Source organism: Lichenostomus cassidix, chromosome 12 (assembly GCF_008360975.1).
Source record: "Lichenostomus cassidix isolate B80296 chromosome 12, HeHo_3.0, whole genome shotgun sequence".
In the NCBI taxonomy this organism is placed as follows: Eukaryota; Metazoa; Chordata; class Aves; order Passeriformes; family Meliphagidae; genus Lichenostomus; species Lichenostomus cassidix.
Genome location: NC_139493.1, coordinates 15,924,790 through 15,946,586, shown reverse-complemented (window position 1 = coordinate 15,946,586; position 21,797 = coordinate 15,924,790). Strand labels below are relative to the sequence as shown.

Below are 21,797 nucleotides of genomic sequence, written 5' to 3'. Positions count from 1 at the left end.
TTTGCATAATTCACACATGGAAGAGCTGCAGCACAGACCATCTGAATATTCAGATGAGTTTCATAGCATGGAGTTCCAGATGTTATTATCAAAATTAATGTATCTTTTTATACACAAAGTCCATGATAAAGGCATCTCAACCAAACTGACAGGATAGACAGCTTAAAAAACAAAACCAAAAAATTCTGTACAAACCTTCTTCCATCCAGGAAAACCCTGGCTGAGGACCTCCTTTCTCAGCAATGTGAAGACTGGCATGAATTGCTTTTGAGGAATCATCCTCAAAACAACCAGCAAAGGAAATATCCAAAGCCTAATTATTATACCACTGTAAAGAAACATTGGATTTTCCCTTTCCTTTTCTATAAGCAACCTGCTCCTTGGAGATCATGCTTTTATTTCCCAGTTTTGAAAATTTCCCAGAAATGGCTGGAAAATACCATGACTGCTTTCAATAACATACAGCGTTTAATTACCTTGGAGTTATCCTATCCTAAGCAAAGGGATACGCTTTTTCTGAGCTTGCATTATGTTCTAATTCACAAGACCTGTTGGAATAACTACAATTAGCCCTCTGTGCTTGAGTACAGCTTAGCCCATCACACCACTTGTGGTTTTTTTAAAAAGCGTGGTATTGTTTACAGCAAATTTCTTTGTGGCTAATTTTCCCCATTGCACTGCAAAGCTCTCATTCAACAGAAAATTTTTACAAATGTAGGTGAAGAAGCTACTACTTTACTAGAAAAATTAGCATGAAAAAGATGACATTTTTGTGAAGAGTTAAGTCACTGGGAAAACAAACAAACACCTGAGTAGAAGAAAAAGCATCAAGAGCAAACGACAGTTCTAGGCATGAGCGAGGCAAAGCAGAGTCTGCTGCAAAAGGTCTAGGAAGCAACATTAACACTGGAGACAAAAAATAACTTTAAACTGAACAAACAAAAAACCCATCTACGACTCTGTGGAATGTTAATTTGGAATTCAAATTTGTGGATCTGGGTTTTCAATCTGTTTAACACTTCCAGGATTAAGGTTACATTATTCCAGCTCAGACTATAGTGAAACATGTTCTCATACTATATCTTGTCAACCTACTTCTCACCAGACACGTTTTACAACCCTTGCTTGAACATTAGGATAAGAATAATTCTCCTTTTACACACAACTTCAATCACACTCTTCATGTGAATAGAGCAGGACATTCAATTTATTCACAAACAGACATCTCCAGCCACATAAGAACTATAAAATTTACAATGGCATTTTGCTTTAGGTACAAAAACACACATCAAGATAAATGTAAAACAATTCCCCCTAAACCCATACTCTTTACATTTTTTCTAGTATTGCTAATATATATATTAACTAATATTTTCCACCTGTTCAAATGTTTCTAAGTAATAAAACTGACACACTTAATAGAAATGCATAACAGTAACACTGAGAAAATACTGTAAAAAAAGATACTGATTCTATACTTTACATGCTGAAAATTCAGTGTAAGACCCAATTGCAACACAACAATCAAGTCAGGGTTCAAGATTTTCTGGACAGATGGTTAACTTCAAACACACTGACCCCCTATCAGACTGGATTAGTGCCAGGAGCACTCAGCCTTTCCTACAGAAAGTGGGTCAGAGTAGATTTTATTCAAGTGCTTTGATTTGATGCATCATGATTTCCAAACAACTTATTAAAATCTGCTAGATTAAGACATATGTATATTCTTACACAGAAAATGGGGTTCCTTCTTGGACATCACACTTACCTTCACATTTCTCCAGGATCTGGACAGTTTCACCTAGTTCCAGGACCAAGCCTTGCGGAACAGTTCCTCGGAAGCTGCATATCACTAGAGGGTGGGGAAAAAGAGAGAGAGAGAGACATATGAGGCTTGGATCTTTGTGTGAATTTTCTTCTAAGCATAGCCCTTTAGCTCACTCCCTGCATAAAAATAGCTCTTACATAGCTGCCCAGAAAACCTGTCAGCCAACTTGTCCTGATCCGTTATCTTTATTCCGGCCCTTACCAGAAATTAGGCTCAACAACAACATAAAACCCAAGCTTTTAAAAAGATTTTTAAATTAAGCAAGGCTAGTAATCACTTTAATCAGCAACCTCTGATTCATATGGCATACAAGGATTTCCTTGTCTCACAATTTTTACTCTGCTCCACAACCCATCAATGGAACAGGCTGCCCTAACTGCAGGGATTGCAACAGGAACTCCAGGAATTACTTTTCTCCAAGCTGAAACTAGTTCAAATTCCATCTGTGCAACTAATAGACTGCAAAAATCCTACAATACAATACATTACATTTAAGCAGACATATGAAAGAATACATAAAAATCTGTACTTTTCATAAAAACTAATATGATACACATCTTACTATTCCAGGTACCTTTAGTTTTCATTAACCAGGGAAAATAAAAACCATTCCTAATGCTTCAGAAAAAAATAATACAATAAATAAAAATACTAAATGAAACCTAATTTAAAAAATAAATTTAAAAATATCACAGTGTATAATGATACATTATTCAGCTATATTTATAAAAATACAACAGGGACATGGACATGGGTAATTCCCTCAAACATGACATATCAGAGAAAGGGTGAATCGCAGGTAAGGACCACCCTCTCCCCAGTCTCAGCTTTTAAAAACTCCCCCAGGCACAGATTTAACACAATCACTCCAGTACCTTGTTCCAGGTAAACACACACAGGAGAGCCCCCTTGTACATCACCAACACACCCTGGAGCACTGCAAGTGGAATTCCATGAGTTGAAATAGTGACCTCCAGTGGGCACCACCCTTTTCTCCAATTAAGAGAACACACCCCTTGGAATGCAAACACTCCAGCTATGGTCAAGATGTTCCCAAGTGATGGAGCCACATTTTACAGAATATTCTGAGTTGGAAGGGACCCATGAGGACTGAGTCCAACTCAAGTGAATGGCCCATACAGGGATCAAACCCACAACCTTGGAGTTATCAGCACCATGCTTCAACTGAATTCATCTCCTCCCTAAACCTTTTTTCATGTCAAGACCACAAGTCCCTTACAACTGCATAGTAAGCAGACAGGCTGGAGTCCAGGAGAAGAACACCATGGAACCCAAGATTCCCACCTGCACCAAGTACCACGAGGTAGCTTTCTTGAAGCTTGAATTTCTCAGAAATAATGAGAAAAGCATAGACAAAACTTCCACCAAAACAAAACTGCATTTAAACCCTATACACAGACTTCATAACGGGCAAGGGCAAGAAAGAACAAAGTCCACACACCAGGCAAACACCCATACAGATGAAGCCAATACAAGAAAGAGTGAAAAAAAATCCACAGGGAGCCAAATGGCATCAAACATTTGCACTTCCACTGTGAGGCTCAGTGCAGGGTTTAATCACAAGAGTTAAGAGCTCAGAATTTCATCAACAAACCTAAACTGCTCTCTCAGCTCTTATGGCCCAGCAGAAGTCACCGTCAGTTAAATGAGGCTTCAAATTCTTGTTTACATCAGAGGCAGGAGAAACACAACAACTGGCTCCAGACTGGAATAATGCAGACAGCATAATCCTACAAAAACGAAGCTCATCAGCATTCTGGATTCATTCTTCACCCATGAAGAAATCATAAATATGGATTTCAACCAAAGAAAAACTATTTAAAGCCTCTCCCAAAGTGCAGGAACATTGACAACTGAAATGATGAACTGGCAGGACATAATCAAACCTCCAGTGGCTTTTCCTTGCCCTTTCAGTATTTTAGATAGCTGGATCCTTTAAATACAGAAAACATTTCCTTTTTTCTAATTGGCAATTTTACCAGAACAAGAAAACACAAGTTGATTTGCAAAATACTGCAAAGTCCCGTATTAAAACATGATTTTTTAGTTCAAATCAACAAAACCACTAAAAAGTTCACGTATGTATCAAGAAGGGAAATTTCAAATACCTTGGGTAAAAAGCTATCTTTGAAAACACCAGAAAACAAAATGTAGAATTGTTAATAAAGTAATAAGATAATAATTTGAGAGTAATTTTAGATACCTTATTAATTAAAGAAATTAATATAGGCATGATAATATTAAAAGCCAATTTTCAGACCATTTTCAACTTTTCTGAACATGCCATGGATATCATGACAGAGACACCAGTCATGGGACATGTTGGTATCAGAGGTTGTAGACAACAAAAAAGTTAAATCATGGAAAGAAAAACAACTCGACTGGTCTCACTCAGCCAAGCCCAACAAGAAACAGTTACTCTGAAAAGTATTGCATTTCAACACTGCATTAGATGCTCTGAATTAGCAAAGAGCAGCTGACTTCCTATGACAATTATTTACTATATTAAAACTACTGCATCAGGGATGCAGCTGGGAAAGAAACTGGATTTGATGCAACTGCAAGTTCTTTGGCCATCAAATTCCTGTCTATTATGTAATAATACAGGTGAGACTGGAATAAAAGCTACAGGAAAGGTACTGGGAAAAGACAGTACTGGGGTTTTTTCAATTGCTGATAGAATAATTATTTTAAAATATGGTCAGGAATGGTGACTTGATTATATTTAGTCTTACAGGAAGTAATTCTGATAGATCTGTTAGTTTACAGATCTAAACTGTCCGTTTTTAAAAGGATTCTACTGGTCACACAGAGAACATCTGAATCAAGGACTCTACAATATGTAATCAGCTCTCTGGAATTCAGAGCACCCTATTAATAACATAGACAAAGCTCTTTTCTTAGATCTACCTCACTCAAAAAAAAAAAAAAAAAGCAAAAGTCACAAAACAGAAATGAACTGATCCCATCAGCTCTACATAGAATCTTGATGATCATATTCAATTGGAAAATTAGTTCTCATACAAAAGCAACATCTCCCTTCATCCTCAATACAAAGTACGGAATCTAATTCCTTTTTTAGTCATCAATAAATTATAGGAGCCTCTTCTGTTTGACAATTTTTATAATCAATCCATGGAATCAGTGAACAGCAATAGATATTACCAAAATAGTGAAAGCCAAATCTCAAGAGTAAATGGTTTTCCAGCCACACTAAACCAAAGTCAGGAAAAATTCAACAATCCAAATAAATTGACCCAATAGACCAAACTGTCTTGCTAAACTGTGTAAGAAAAAATAAACATTTCTGAAATAAATAAGAATGGTAAAAATAACTCCTGATTATGACAGAATCACAGAAATTTAAGGCTCTTTTATAGTCTGATTTATTATTCCAAAGGTTACTTCCAAAAAGTTATAGATGTTACTCATTTGTTAAACTAAAAATGTATTATGCAAGACAATCTTATTTATAAAGTCCCTTTTAGGTACACAGTTCTTCCTGGCAGTATTATTTGAAAAATACGATCACAAATATAAATGAGAAATACAGAGTAATTTAACTGTTCTGGAGAAAATAATTTACAGACAGGACTCTTGACAACTGATTTCTGTCCTTTCCACTGATAAATTCTTTACCCTACATGATCATCTACAAACTGTCCATCAATCTGTAAGCCTCCATCATTTTTTAGAGGATTCATGTCCTCAGTCATCAGAATACACAAGTAACAAACACATCAGCAAAACAGGCATAAAGTAAAGCTTTTTTACCCACCAGTTAACAGACCTGACTGATCCCTCGGTCGTGTGACTCCAGGACACACTGCTGAAATATTTAACATCAATTTTCAGATATTAAGCCCCTTACCATTGTTGAGGTCTATAAGGAGGTCGTAGTTCCCCTCACAAAGTAATTTCAGCCAGCAGTTAAAGCCAACATTCTGCCAAAGAGGAATGCTTTGAAAAAGCACCGCATGCGATGTGATTTGGGAATTATCTCCAAGACAGAAGTCCCTTATCTGTGGTACTTAAACTGGACCACAGTGAAAGAAATCCTTCCCTCTTCACCTCTGGAATTTACCAGTAAGAAAGACACCAACCAGTTCACATAGGCAGTGACTCTAATGTTGTGCTAGAAAATACAAAGGAATTGTGGGGTATAACATATAAGAACAGATGGCATTGGAATAACAGTTTCAAAAGACAAAGATCCAGAGGAGAACAGATTTTTCCTTGCCCATGGATATGGCCTGACAGAGTATAAGCAGCTGCACTGCAAGTCACCAGCAGTAAGAGAAAGAAGATAAACAGGATGTGTTAAGCCAATGCATCTTTGCACAGCTTTGACTCCTCCTGTGTTCCACCTAAAGCAGCTCCTTGCTATATGAACAAAGAAGATGCAGCTGATACAATTCAGGAGGTCTTAGAAAATATGTTCTCAAAGAGCCCCTGTCAATAGCTCTTGAAGAAACTACACTTGGCTGTGATAAAGAGGGAAGGCGTTTGCACAGATAAATAATCAGCCAAGTGATGTGAAATAAAAGAGCCATTTCCCTTACTGAGGACATATTGACCAGCAAGCTCTGAAGTGATCTCTGATGGAGTCTTTTCTGTTTCAAGTATTCCTAAATGATCCAAAAAAGCTCATCATTTAGAGAAGCAACAAAGTTTATGAGGCCACTCAGGCTATTCAGAGTAATAAAAAATTACAGATGGCCCCAAGCTCCGTAAGCAGAAATAGCAGATGAGCAGTGTTTAGCTCACCTGCGTGGTGCTCCATGAGGGATGAACAATCCTCACCTCTCATACAAAATCATCATATCCTCCCATGTTAGGGTCATGAGTGGAACTCTGGTATGTAAAGAGTTCTTACCATAAACTCAGTGCTCAGCCACTGCCAGGGACCACCCCACATCACACACAACATTGTCTTGGGGAAAAAGGGAAGACACCATTACCCACAGTACTGCATAAAATTGCCAATGAACTCCCATGTGCCAGTTTTCCCCCTTGTCAAAAACAAATGATTTGCCAAAAAGGACTGAACAGCATAAGAGAAGGTAGAAAGGAGAGAGCAAGGACATAGCAAAGACTGAATAAGGGCTTTTATATGACTGATTGTTAAGCAAGATGGGATTCCTGTACCAGGAAGGCTGAAACTTCCTGGGATAACTGGTAGAAGGTGCACAGGACACTGTTGATATTCACCTCTTGCAGTTCAAAAAGCAGAGCAGTGTCGAAGCAGCAGAGCTCAGGACTTTATTAAAGTACTTTTTTTTGCAGTGTGCATAAACTGTGAAACTCCTCATGACATACCGTGGGTGACAGAAGTTAAGTAATCACTCAAGTTGCAAAGCCAACAGGACAAATTACTGGCTGTGTCCCACCCTGGGCCCTGCAAGGCCTTGTCCCGGGCAGCACTGGAGCTTTGGGAAAGCTCCACACCTGACTGCAGGCACGGGCAGGGCAGGAGTGCTGGGAACTCCTTCACCTTTACCAAGGAGTCACCGCCTGAGCTTCTGCTGTACCGTGCTATGGACTGAGCTGGGACCTCCTCTGACCAGCATGGCGAAAAGGAGAACACAGCTCACAGAGAAATGCTGAATCAGATTTCACCTGTGTCATTGGTACTTTCTGCTGCCAACCACAGAGGTGGTTTCATTTTGCTGGGATATAATTTAAAATTTATCTTATTATTATTATTATTCTTTCCAATTCAGGTTCTTGTGTCCCAGCTTCCCCAGCCAGTCTCACCTGGGCTGCAATGGTACCACAGATAATTTTCCTTCTCAAATGGATGTCAATGCCCTGATAACCACAGTAACAGAAAAATGTCACATCTGTCACATGAACAGTGGGAAAAACCAGGACAGCAACAGGAAAACACCAGAGAACTAACCAGCACAATACATCCAGATACTCATTCCCTTGAAACATCATTTTTTTTCTTAATGTTTACACAAAGTTATCCCATGAACTGGCAGGGCTATATGCCATCTCAAGTACTTTCTTATTTTTTTAACCTATTTCTACACATTTCAGTGAAGCCTACCAAAATATTTTGATCTTGCATTATGTTCTATTTCCACTATGCAATATCAGTTCAGCTCATGAGTAATTTGCTTGTTTTTATAAAGGAACAGAGCCCTTTTCCTGCCCTTTCCATCCCCACCTTCCAAGATGAACCAAAGAAAATCAGTAGTTATTTAAATGAGGGCTGAGAAACAAAATCAGTTCAAGAGCTATCCATGTTTACATTGTTTCTTTTTCCTTCTCCGAATCTAAACTACATCTCTTAACCACTAAATTGGGCTTTTAAAAATTTAGTTTTCTCACATGTTCACTTCCACAACAGAAATCATCGCTACTGAAACAGATCCAATATGCTAAACCCCATTTTGATTTTTCTGTATCATAAAATACTGGTGAGGCCATGATTTAATGAACTCTATGGGCTAATTTGGGTGGAGAAATTGTAATTTTGTGAATTTTCAGCATATCTCCATTTATAAAGGATAAATCTTCTTGGCTTTTGTGACAGTTTTTTTCCAGTTCTCAACTCATTGTTAATATTATTATCTGTCTTATTAAAATTCTGGTAGCTTGCAATATTTTTAGATGACACTTGCAGAACAAGTGTTTCAGGGTAAAGTATGTAATTTAATTTTTATAAAAGCTCTGTACTACACTCAGCTTGCAGTTATTCAGGTTATGCACTGATCATCCCTCAGTATATCTTCAACAAACCCATTTCAGGAGGAACAGCAGGGAGAACACACAGGAGAGGAACAGCTGCAGTTGTGTTGCTCCATACCCAAAATACCTTGACAAGGTATAATCACACTGAGCAGACACTGAATTGTGTTCTGTGCTACAAATGTCAAAGTTCTCAAGTTCTCTGACGGTGTAATTTATGCTTTATAACACATAACCATGTTTTAAACTCACACCTCTATCACACAAGCTAAGAATTTGGAGTATGTGTTTACTTCGGGTAAACACAAACTCTGAAATTTCACAGTCCTTATACAGCATTTTGTATTTAACTACTACTCATTGTCACCAGTTAACATGGAACACAAGTCAGTCCCCAAGCTTACGACTGATTTAAGTGATTAGCATTAAATAGTGAATTCAATATTAGATCAATATTAAATAATCTGATATTTAAGAAAATAATGTAATTACTCCAAACTGATAAACTAATATTATGACGAGCATGTATCTTACCATAAAATAATTTCTCATATTAATCCACCTATTAGAAATGTCTAGGATGAAACAATATATTGCAGTTTTAACAGGTGAATAAGATAAATACTGTTTTCTTCCCTGTAATACCCACATGAAAATAAAGGCTCCCCATAACCTAAGATCACCAGGTGAGATCAAAGATGGCTATAAATCAAATGTCTTTTCCTTAGCAGAGGCTAAAACAAGGAGGGAAAGGAAGGGTGTTAGAATGGGGCAAAGATGTGGCTTCCCCAAATTTGAGTCATCTGTGGACTGGGTCTTCCTAAAGTAGAAGGTTTCTATTTGTATTAATTTTATCCATGTATTTAGTAGCATTTTCTGTATCTTTTCTTCTGTGGAGCCACCCAAATGCTGTGGAACCATATTCACTTTTAACAGCCACCTCAGCCCAGAACACCACACGTGACTCTTGCATCACACAGAAAGGGGGTTCACTTGTTCAGCTCCTGCATCACCAAAACTCCCAGGAATTGTATCAAAACATGAGCAAACAAACAATTTTTATTCTTCCACTCCATGGTATTTGCAGTTTGAGAATTTCTAAGCTACCTTTGCTTAGTAATGTGTTTTCCAAGAAGGGTGACAGATGCAAATTCTTTGCATTTAGGGATGGCAGGGGGAACAGTGTCCAAGCCAGGGCAGGATGACTGGGCAGGAAAACCAGCGCTGATACAAATGATCCCACAGAGGACAAGAGAGAGGAGAGATTTAACTTCACCTTTCTGTGAGGCAACTGTGTTGCACAATCACACCCACAGGCAGCACAGAATTAATACTTCCCAAACCTCCCTGTACCTTCCAGTCTGAGCCTCTCACAGAACCCCAGCAAAAAGGAGTAGTTCTTGAAAACAGAAAATTGTGGGTTTAATAATATAAAAGAACAATATGTAGTTTATCATGAAAACAAAACTTCATATTTTTATAACAAAATTAAAGGCCAATATGATTACTTTTTTTGTGGAACTGCTTGATTAAACCTGGCAGCTTCATAGATTGCACAGTTAGAGTCTGATAATATTTGACAAGGGAGCAGAACCATGAGGAAATAAAAAGAAAAACATTTCCATTTTATTCTACAAATACCTACAATCATGTTTTCACCTTCACAATATACCTTCCAAGTACTTAAATGATTAATAGTGGGTGAGGGTTTCAATTATTTGCCAGAAATGAATCCAAGACCTGCAGATTTATTTGCAAATTCAGGCCTCATTCAGCAAGTATGTACACAAAGAATACAGGGAACAGACCCCAGGTCCAGCACTTCCAAAACATTCTACTGGTCAAGCAAGATGGACAACACAAATAATTCAGGTATGAAAGAGAGGGCATATCCAATTACACCCTAAAAACCCCAAATAAAACATCAAGTTTTTGCAGCAAGGGGCATTTCTTGCAGAGTGTACTGGTACACACGACACAGAACAGGGCTCTAATCCGATTGGAATTGCCAGGCACTAATGTAATACACACACACACACACAAAAAAGATTATCAAAAGCTGATTAAAAGCCATCCAAACATTACAATCGAAGAGTAGGGATTAAACAAAAGACATGATTTAGAAGAGGGCTAAAATTTTTTTGACCCTATTAGTGGTCTTTACAAACGTTTATGCAAAATCTTGAGGAAGAAAAGTATACTTCAGAATTGAAAGCAAGGCATTACACTTGGGTTCTGTGTATTGCCAAAATTACAGTACAATTAAGTGAAGGTATTTCAGGCTGCTCGGGGAGCAGTGGCAGTTGCTAGGCAGCATCTGCTCCTGTCAGAGATGCTTCTTTCTTTGTGCAGTACAGAACCTCAGCCAGGAATACTGCCACCAATGGATTATTCCAAGGCAGCTTACTGCCATCACATGGCATCTGCAAAGTGCTCACCCGCTGCCTAGCAACACCGCCTCTTTCTACTGAGTCATACCAGCACCAGGAAAATATTCCTGCAAAAAAAGAAACAGATGCCTGAGAAGAAAGGTGATCATTCAGTAGCAGAGCAAAGGATTGCGAGCATCCTTCCCCTGCCCTCCAAGATAAAAATAGAGATTGGGCTCAAAAATCACGAGCTGTTTAAAATAGTTTTGCACATCCTGGTGGCAGGAGGTGGAAGAGAAAAAGCAGACCAGAAGCCCACAGTGCTGTCCACTGCCTTAGCTATGTTAAGGAACTGGTCCTGAACTACCAGCTTTGCAAGAACCTATCCTAGCAACTTCATCCTCTCTCTGTACATCTATTCCATCAGTTCATTCAAGTCCTTCACCCATACATCATTCCCTCTCTATGCAGGAAGCGAATGCAGCAGTTTTTTTCTCCCTTTAAACAAGGGGTAAAGGCTGTTTCCATTTCTGAAACCTTGTTCCCTCTTTCCAATACCTAACTGGCAAAGAGGAGAACGCTGACCACACTCTGCCCAGAGGAGTGTGGATCTGTTCTGCACTGCTGCATTCCACAGGCTGCAAATCTGAGTCAGAAATGGCCATGCTTTGGAGTTCAACAGCAGGAAACAAAGTAAGGAACCAGTCAAGTTTTGACTCTCCTGGAGGACAGATCATGCCACCTCTCCAGGCAACCTGCTCCAGGGCTTTCCCACATGCACTGTGGGAATCACAGTCTCTGACTGGAATTTGCCACCGTGGCTCCTCCTTTCACCCTGCAACTCTGAGGAGTGCCTGGCTCTGTGTTCTCTGTAACTCCCTAGAAAGCAGCTATCCATGAGCCAGAACCCTTTCCTATGCTCCTTTTCCCAGGTTGTGCCACCCTGGATCTCGCAGACCCTCCTCTCTCCCCGTGTGTTGCCACCTCCTCACCTCACCCCTCATACTGCAAGATGCAGCCCCAAGAGTCACTTAAGGAGGAAAAGATAATTTCCATCACCATCCTGGTGCAGAGGAACACAGCCTGGGGCATGGCTGCCTACAGGAGAACACCACTGGCTCATGTTCACACATGCAAAACCTCAGGGATCATCCCACAGCACCTTCCACCCTGTTCCATTTTACCGAGGCTACAGCGTGAGACTTTCAGACCTCCCATCTATCTGTTAATTAAGTTCTTAACACATTAAATCTACCTTGGCATTTATGGTCAGTTTGAACACTTCCAATGAGGAGCAGGAAGGGAAGAATAGGGTAGATTTATAAAAGTGTATTTATCAGCATGCAGCTCCTGCATTTTAGCTGAAAACTCTATTTTAGCCAATACTGGCTGCCACACAAGAACTTTCTGTGCTGAAGACAGCTATGAAACCTATCAATCCACCCGTAAGAACTTTGACTTTTTTGATTTGTTACTAAAATACAAAAAAAGAAAAGAAGTATTTTACTGACAAAAATTGAAAATGCTTTTTTTTGTGATTTGTAACTCGTCCAATCTTGACTTAAGCAAATGGGCATTATTTAATTCTATCAACATCATCTGAGATATAGAGGAGATCCTCTTTTTCTCTTTTTGCATCCTCCACCCCTGTTTATTTCATTGTTATTATTATTACTATTTATTTCATTATTATTTACTTTCATTTATTAAACTTTTTCCTGTTAAAAGGAGAATATGGTCTTGTGCCAGAAATACAGTCACTCCAGAAGTGGGGGAGAAAAAAACAAAATCAAACAAAAAAGCTCAACAAGATCAGCAGCTGCAGTTTGGGGCCTTACTGCGATGAAGAAAGAGAGAGAAACCTGTTTTCTACCTCCTCTGGCCCAGAGTCAAAAGAAAAACTGTTTCTGCAAGACCAGCGCTTCAAACAATCTTCCTTGGCATAAACCCCTCGGACCACAGAGATCACCACACACTTTGCAGTTTGAAAAAAAAAAAAAGAAAAACAAAGAAACCCCCACAGCAGAGGGACTTTGTTCCCAACTGCGCTCAGAGCAGCACACTGGGAAGGGCTGAGCTGGCACAGCGGGCAGGAGGATGAGGATGGAGGGCTGCAAATCCCCGTGCACTGCCAGAGCGCGGGGGGAGCTCCCCCAGCGGGCACAGGCTGCTCCCAGCGGGTGCTCTGCACACACAGCAGGGCAAAGCTCAGCAGCCACAGGGCCTTCCCACGCCCCAGGACAGCTCTCCCCACTCCAACAGTCCCTGCTGGAGGAATTCCCTCACAGTATCACCCTTAAACAGAGGCACGGGCATGGAGAGGATTCCCCTCCTCTCCCACCACGCCAGGCCAGGCCCACAGATAGTGTCCAGCTCCATGTTGTACAGCAAGAGCAGATGTCAGGGCAAGATTACCTCAAAAATGTTGATCCTGCTCTAACAGGTCCAGTGGAACTACACAGTTGTCTCTTTGGTTTATCAAAATTCAAGTCACCAATCATTCAGATCATGAGCATTTAGAGAGAAACAAAACACAGCAATGCACCAAAGTTCAAACAACAGTTTTCAGAAACCTTCTTTTCCAGTAATTCATATATTTTTGGATTATTTGTCCCACTCAGAAAGTGTCTGGCTGACACTTTCTTACCTGAGCCTACACTCTCTGTCCATGTATGTAACACAGCCATACATGCACAAAATGGTGCCTAGGTGAATTGGGCAGCTTCACTCAGATATTTCCACAGGCATTGTTTCTCCACAACGGAAGAGATGGGTGAAACAGAAACACCTCCTCCTATCCCCACAACCTGACTCAGTTACTGGAAACAGACATTGCTCCATACAGGGAATATCCAGCACTGTCTGTAACATTCTCCTTCAAAAGTCTTTCTGTTCTCTTCCCCACTTGTTTGGGCAGCCCACCCAGCACCCAACCCCAGCCAGGCAAAGGATTATGAGCACAGACTCCCAAACAGGCCTCTAAAAAGTCCTATATTGCTTGCAACTGTCTTCCATTTAACAGTTCTGCGTTTTCCTGACATGGATACAAGGCTTCGAAGCCTTTATCAGGTTCAGAAGACTAAAAGTGCAGGTACACAGAAATATCTCATTCACAATCACTTTGAGAGGGAAAAGAGGCCCTGCTGCTCAAAAACACAGCCACAAGAGGTTTCCAGAACAGCAAGGCACCTGACAAAGCACTCTATGCTACACTCTGGCACCTTGGGTGGCTCAGAGACTTACATTCAACAGAAAGAAAATAAAATAATTCACCATTCCATCAAGTGCCTACTGCAAATACTAAAAGAATTTAGTGCCTAGGCTTCCTTGGGCTGAAACAAAAATAAAGGTTTGTCTAGATGTTTCAGAGAACACCAGCTTACCTCTGAATGCACAAAGACCTGCTTTTAATCACCAAGAGTTAGCTGGCACCACTTGTCATAAGCTTTTCTTAAGGCTTAATATCCAGAAAGACTCAAGAAAAGCAAAAGTAGTTAAAAGCTGAAGAGGGACAAAAGGAAGTCTTATCCTTAGAATAAGTAATCACCTCACAACTGTACTGGAAAGCACTCAGACTGCTCAAAGCCTCAGCTCTCTGCCTTCCTAATATATTCCCTAAGTCTGGACTGAGGACTTATTGCTTGAACAAACACTAAAACATGTCTAAGAGAAAGGAAACCAGCCAAAAAAGCTTTGGACATGCTTTTCAGGATGTCAGAAGACATCATGAAGTTCACTTTGACATGGAAAAATTTTGGAACAGAGGTTTGATTTTAACATCAGTCACTTGAGTGAGGTATTTCATTTTTGCCTTGAGGTTCAGTGAGCAGACAGATTTTGAAACAGAACAAAGTGAGAAATTTAGTGACATTAAGTTTGGTTCCTAACTTAAAAACTATCAGTGGAAAGACCACTGTCAGTCTCAACTGGTTTTGGACCAAGATCCCACTGTATGCTTCCTATAGCCTCTTCCTCAGTGCATATCACAGCTGAGAGAAGAACAAAATGAACTTAACTACACAAATTAAAAAAAAAATTCTCTGGAGCAGAGAGCTCTCTTCAAGAGCTAAATAATTTTCCACAGACTTCCCATTCTTTGGTGAGTGTTTTCACACCCACATCTGAAAAATGGTCCCATTTCTCAAGAGAACAAATCTATGGAATACATATGGCCACCAATAAGACCAGTTGTTGGACCCATCAGGCAAGTTACAGCTCTTCTGTATTAGAGCCACTTCCAAATAACTGTTCAATGTGTTAATCAGAAAAGCACATCTATCCACACATCACTATGCATATGAACACAGAACATTTCCTCATTCCCAGTTATCCCCCTTTTGTGGGTTTTGAAATGCCAGCAAATACATGGTAGAGGATTTTATAGGTTACAAGTTCTGGTAATAGTTCTTACGTGTTTCCCTCATGTCTACATTGGAGTCTGACTTGTTAAGGGCAGAATTGCTGCAATAAAGGCTTTGCAAGGGTAGTGACACTCAAGTCCAGCTGAGCTATGCCACTGACTGTACCCTAAGAAAGTTGCCTACAGAAGAATTAATAAACAAGTTCTCTCTTCCCACACACAACTGCAAACCACAATCTGCACTGTCACCCCATACTGACACACCAAGTTCCTATCCCTTAAATAGTTCTAAAAAGAAATTTAAATTTCCTCACTAATTTCACTCTGAACAATCTCCCTTCCTGTCTTACAGGTTCGACAATTAATTTAAAACCAAAGCACACAAAAAAGAAACACCTGATAGAACCTGAATAACCTTTTTTATAACCAGCAAGTCAGTAGCTTCTTATCTGGACTACTATGCACAGAAATTCCAGTTTTAAGTTCTTTCTTCCCCACCCAGCCCTATTTTCATTAAATATGCAGGAAAAGTTGTCCAAGACTGCCAACTCGCATCACAAAATGTCTCGTTACTGGATGTATGGTTAGCTAAGGACAGAAAGCCTGAACACCAAAATATTTCCACACTTAGAAAATAATTCTAAAAACAAAATCCTTTCAGCACTTGGGAGAAGATCAGGGAGAAATCACTTTTGCCCCCACCCTACTGGCCAGTGACTGAAGTCCTGCAGGTCCTGAATACCTAATTCTGCACAATGATAAATAAATGGAGAAAACTGCTCTAAAACCCATCAAATCATCCAAAGTGAAACCCCATATTGCACAACTGTCACATCTTACTCCAGGATCACACCCACATTCCCATACAAACCCTGCAATGAACTGCTAAACATACACATCTCATTCTTGCCTTTGGGAGCAACTTGCTTCTCAACTTCATTCCTCCTGTATTTAGAAAGTTTTGGTTAATTTCTACCACAAATGCATTTAGATAATGTTTATATAATATTTAAATATTTAGATATTTAGATAATATATAACTGATATTTAGATAATCTCCAAGTAGTGATATCTTACAGGTTAATTCTCATCGAGTGCTGCAAACCAGCACAAGAGCTGGTCTAACCCCAATGTCTTTGGCTTAGTCTTTTCTAGGATAGATGTACCAAAATGCATTAATCTCTTGCCACAAAACAGAGCATTTAGTCTCCAAGTTCTATCAACAACAGCAGAATTACAGATTTACCCTAGACTGGAACTGAAGTTGCCCACTACATTTAACAACATCCCACTAAACTCTCCTATCTATACCAAAAGGATCCCATCGGATGCATCTTGGGAGCTGCTCTTTTCCAGAGACATTTCAAGGTGTGAATCATTTCCTATCCAGTTAAATAACACATATACATTTCCTTTATGATTGCTGACTGACAAATTCCTTTGCTCACTCCTAAGGCTTACAGGTGAAAAAAAAAGGCCCTTCAGAGCAAAATACTGAACAGAAATTACTCCAGTCCCTGGATCATCCTGTTTTCCTGACTGATGACCAAGTCCCCAGGTACCAGCACCACTTTCCAAAGCAGTGGAGCAGAGAAGGTTTCAAAGTGCATTCCTTCACCTAGCTTTGGTTCCAAGACAGGTCACTGAAGAATATCCTTAGTCACCTCCCTCCTGCTGCCAGACAATTACATCTCCTGGCACTGGGGCACAAGAGAGAAAATGAAATATAACCTATGTCCTTAACACAGGGCCTGATGCAGGGTTTGATACTCCTTTCCAGATTAACAATGGACATTTTCCTAATTTGGAAGAGGGACTTTTCTCTACCTGTCTGAAACTTTTCATTTTTAAACCTGTAACAAACTACTCCAGTGACCTAGTGAAACTACAGTGCCACTCACTGCCCCCTTCAGCAGCTGCCTCCTGTGTGAACAGGTAAGGCAGGATCATATGCCAAGAGCCTTGGGGAGGGAAGGAAGACTTTTCTAACTTCTGCAGTCCTGTTTTTCCAAGCATAAATATGAACTGGAAGCATGCAAGCCAAGGTTTCGTGACAGGGAAAAATAAAACAACAACCAAGACACTGATCAAAAAGCTGCAGTACAAAACTGTAACTAGGACATTGTGATGTTCCATCCTGTCTTGGCAAGGACAAGGGAAAGTTTAGTTGTATGTATTTGGGTTTATGGATTTATTTTTCATTGTTACCAATTACACAGTGGAAATAAAGATTTAAAAATTGCATTTTTTAAATAAAACAAGAGAATTTAACACTAGTTCTTTAAATAAACTAAGAACAGATGCTGTTGATGCAGGCAGGTTCTCCTTCTCTTCTGTGACTTAATATACACGTATTTATTATGTTCAGCCATACTAAGTACAGCATCAACTACATTTAAAAAAACCAACAAAACAACAAAAAAAACTTGTCTGAGACCAACCTAAATGTGCTCCTTGCACAAAAATAAAACAGCAAAAACTGACAGCCCAACGAAATAATCAGCTCTCACACAGTTGCCAAATGTTATTTACTAAAGAGTTCTATTTAGCTTCTTCTTTTAACACATTATTATTTAATATTTGTTTACAATACTGAAGTAATTAATCAGATCACTTTAACAAATTTCTTAGAGATTGCTTTAAAAATATTAAAACACTAGAGGGCTAGAGAGAGAGTTATCTTCAACAATCAGTTCAGAAGTCTTGCTAATTGTGTTCATAACTGGCCATCTCAAGCACCTGTGGAAGACCTGTCTGTTTTGCACCATCAAGTCTCAAGTTTTAAAAGCAGAGTTAGGATTAGAGGCACTGAACAGAAGTATTTCTAAATAGAGGGGAATTACTCACAACAGCTACCAGGTAGTTGCTATAGCAGCTGAGAAATAAAATACAGGAAGAATTTCAAGGTTGTTAGGAGAGTGTTTAATTTTTTTAGAAATACCCTGAGCAACCTTTTAATATCTTTGCTGCAGATGTATGCAATGATTTGTATGAGAACTGGGCAATACAACAGTGTTCTACAACTGCAAGCATGGAAAACTTCTTTTAATTGCAGACAAACACAGAGAACTTCAGAACTGCCCAAAGGGCACGGACGCTCCCATCAGGAAATGGAACATGTTCTCCTGCAGCCAAGAGCCTGTGGCTGCAAAGGAGTATCTGCTGAGGGGCTCCAGCAAGCACAGAAGAAATGCCTTTGTCTGCTGCTCCTTGGAAGCCAATGCGGAACACAAAGCCCTTCTATACCCACGTGTTGAGAGGGGGAATGTTGTGTCTTTCTGAAGGAACAGTTTCTGTGAATTATCACCTCTGAGCCAGCTACCCAGGTAAGGCAACAGATCACAACTGACTCACAACAAAGACAACAGCATCAGAATTAACTACTATTTCCCTTTCCTCGGTACACAAGAGCAGCTATGTCTAGGGCCTGGATGCCCAGACACTCCTTTCTATTCCACCAGAAACCTCTTCGTGGTATTCCAGTTGGAGAAATAACTGATTTTTCTCCCACCCAGCTTACATCAAGAGGGAGAGAAAGTTTATTGCCTTAATCCCCAAAGGTAAATCTTAAAACTTTGCACAGTTTAACAGGAGCAGAGAGAAAACATACAGTGGTTTTTTGGACAGAGACTGTTCTAACCAAACCCAAACGACTAAAGCCCAGAGGCATAAGCTCATAACAGTGACTCATGCCAAGAAGATTATTTTTGCACATATTATTTGTGGAATCAGGATAATTTACACTGCTATTCCCCCCAAACCTTTTTTTTTTTTTTTTTTTTGCCAGTGCACTTCCCAGCAGCAAACCCTCAGGTCTTACACTTTCTGCAGATTATTTTCTTCAAAATGCACAAAAATGACCCCTCCAGCCAGCAATGATAGATCTTCTTTTGAAAAACTGGTATGCCACTGCTCACTTGTAGTAACTAAACTCCAGATATAAGCAGTATTTTTCACATATTTTCCTTCTCTGGAGGATTACCAACAAATCTCAATTACAGGAAAAGTAATTAAAGCTACCCAAGAACAAAAAAAACTTGCCTAGAGATCACCAAAACTTGCAGGACTCAGCTGTTACCTCAGCCCTACCTACAGGTGTGCTGTGTGCAAAAGAAAAATCCCCATCCTTACAGGAATAATCTTCAGCCTAGGGAACACTCATTGAAATAACATTTGTTTTCATTCACTGCCCTCCCTTCCACATGCCTCTTCCAGACTTGTTTACAACGTGAATGGAGATTTCCCAGCTTTTCCCTTCAAATGTCTGCGTAAAAAAAAAAAAATTAGTTCACCCATTTTTTGAATCAAGGTAAAACAAGTGTTTTCTTATTTGAGCACATGGGCCAAACACAAACACACACAACACTGAACATCAAACCCTGCAACACGGCAAAGAAAAACACCTACATAAACAGAAGAAAAACAACAAGATTTGGAAGAATTTTTTCTCAAGCAACCATCACAATTACAGCAGTGAGTTTGATCCTAAGATAACACAGGTAGCCTTTGACCAGCAGATGAGGTGTGAACAAGTCTGGATACTTCATATTCCAGGCGCATCCAGCTGGGCTGTAACAGGGCTTGTTAACTTTATATACTCCCAGTGACCAACAGCCACAACAACAGGATTGGAAGCAATGACTTCCAGGTGTTCTTTTCTGCCACCTGTTTATATTACCCTGCACTCACAGCCTCTCATCTGATGCTGCATTTGGTTTTATTTTTTTAAAACAAAAGTGCTTTCCTTCATCTCTTTTTCCTTCCTCTCTTCACTATGAAGATATGTGGGATGTACTAAGCAAAATATTTACTGCACAAGATGAAAAATTAACAAAAAGTATTTCTTAGTTATTAAATTAACAAAAAGCTTTTCAACAAAGAAGCATTATGGCTTCTAATTGCTCACGAGTTTATTGCCAAAACACCACTTTAACAGTTCCGGTTAACAGATCATGTAGCACATTAGTTGATATTTTAAAAAAATATTTGTAGAAATCAATCATCACTACACACTGTGGAACTTAAAAATCAATATGCACAACGGATAACTATAAATTTAATGAGGTGTTTAGGTATCTAATCAGGGCAGCATTAGTGTCTTTTATTATTATAATAAAAGACAACAGTTTAAAAAAAATTAAATCGAAATGAGCAAAAGCGAAGTGAAAGAAATTCTCTATCTTCCATTTCATTAGATGGAATATTTCTGCTCTTATCAGGGATTTACACGCTAAAATAACAAACCAAAGCCGCCAACGGTGATGCCTCGGATTAGAGCAACCACGATGCCAGACGACTGTAAAATCTGATTTCCCAAAACAAGGCAAAAGCAGCGCAGTCGGCGTGCCCGGAGGCCCCGGGCTGCCGAGGCGCCGCTCCCGGCCCGCCGCAGCCCCTCAGCCCCTCAGCCCCGGCCGGCAGGTGCAGCGCCGACGCCCCCTAAAGACACGGCGGCGCCGCCGGCCCCTTCCCAACTCCCGCACACATCGCCGCGCTCCGCAGATGGAAACGCAGGGAAAAGGGAACCGCGCGCATAAGTAGATTAAGGGCTCAGCGACTCGTTTTCTGATTATTTGTGCGATCCCGACCCCGGCGCGGCCCCCAAACTCCGCTCGTCTCTCGCTTGGCCGCGGCGGCGCTCGGGGGAATAAGGCGAACCGAAGCACACGCAGACTACATTAGCGGTGCGGACAGGACAGGGGAGGCACCGCCGGGAAGCCCCCGCGGGCAGCGCTGCCCTCATCCCGCCCCCGGCTCCACCTGAGGGGCAGCGCCGCGACCACCGCCGGCCCCGGGGGAAGGGAACGGCCGCCCCCCCACCCGCACAGCCCAGCCCCCGGGTCCGGCGGAGAGAGGAGGGGGTGCGCGGGGCGAGGGAGGGATGCGGCAGCACCTACCCACGCCGTATTTCTCCTCCTCGGTGGGACTCCACATGCTGCCGGATGGCTCGGCCGCGGCCGCCGGTCCCCGGGCAGAGCGCGGCGGTCGGGCGGGCGCCGCTCATCGAGCGGGGGCGGCTTCTCCTCCCCCCGCGCTCAGCGGGGGCGCCGCGCCGGCAGCCCCCGCCTCACGCTCCGGCCGGGGCCGCGCTCGGGGGCCGCTTCGCCGCTGCCGGGGGGCGGGGGGAGGTCGCCCCCCGCCCGCCCGAGCAGCGCCGTCCGCCGCGCCGCTCTCCTCGGCGGCCGCTCGCCGCCGGCCCGGCGCCTCTCCTCGCTCGGCCCCCGCGGGCTCCGGCCCTGCCGACGCGGCAGCCCCGCGGAGCTCGGCGGCCCGGGGCCCCCTCCTTGTCGGTCTCCTCCTCCTCCCGAGCCGCCGCCGCCTGAAGGACTCGGGGCTGCCGCGCCCCCCCCGCGCTCCCGACGGACCTGAGGCGCACGCGCGGCTCGCACCGCCCCCCCCGCCCCGCGCGGCCGCACGAGGCGCGCGCGGGCGCGAGGCGCGGGGGCGGCGGCGCGTGGCCTTGGCGGGGGGGGAAGGGGAGCGGCCAGCCCCGGGACATCGTCCGTCCCTGTCCCCATCC

At 41.6% G+C, this 21,797-nt stretch overlaps 1 protein-coding gene across 10 annotated transcripts in view; it reads right to left on the bottom strand.

The window, feature by feature from the left end:
* Positions 1-21,411, bottom strand: part of DOCK3 (dedicator of cytokinesis 3) — a 184,152-nt gene extending 162,741 nt beyond the window's left edge. For 6 of the 10 annotated variants that reach the window (XM_085072932.1, XM_085072929.1, XM_085072930.1 and 3 more), the window contains exons 1-2: positions 21,175-21,411; positions 1,769-1,852 (exon numbers count right to left, since the gene is read on the bottom strand). In XM_085072932.1, coding sequence (XP_084929058.1) covers positions 1,769-1,852; positions 21,175-21,211 — 121 coding nt within the window. In that variant the 5' untranslated portion in view covers positions 21,212-21,411. The remainder of the gene's footprint in view (positions 1-1,768; positions 1,853-21,174) is intronic. The other 4 variants (XM_085072923.1, XM_085072924.1, XM_085072928.1 and 1 more) reach the window with 2 other exon arrangements.
* Positions 21,412-21,797: the final 386 nt, after the last annotated feature.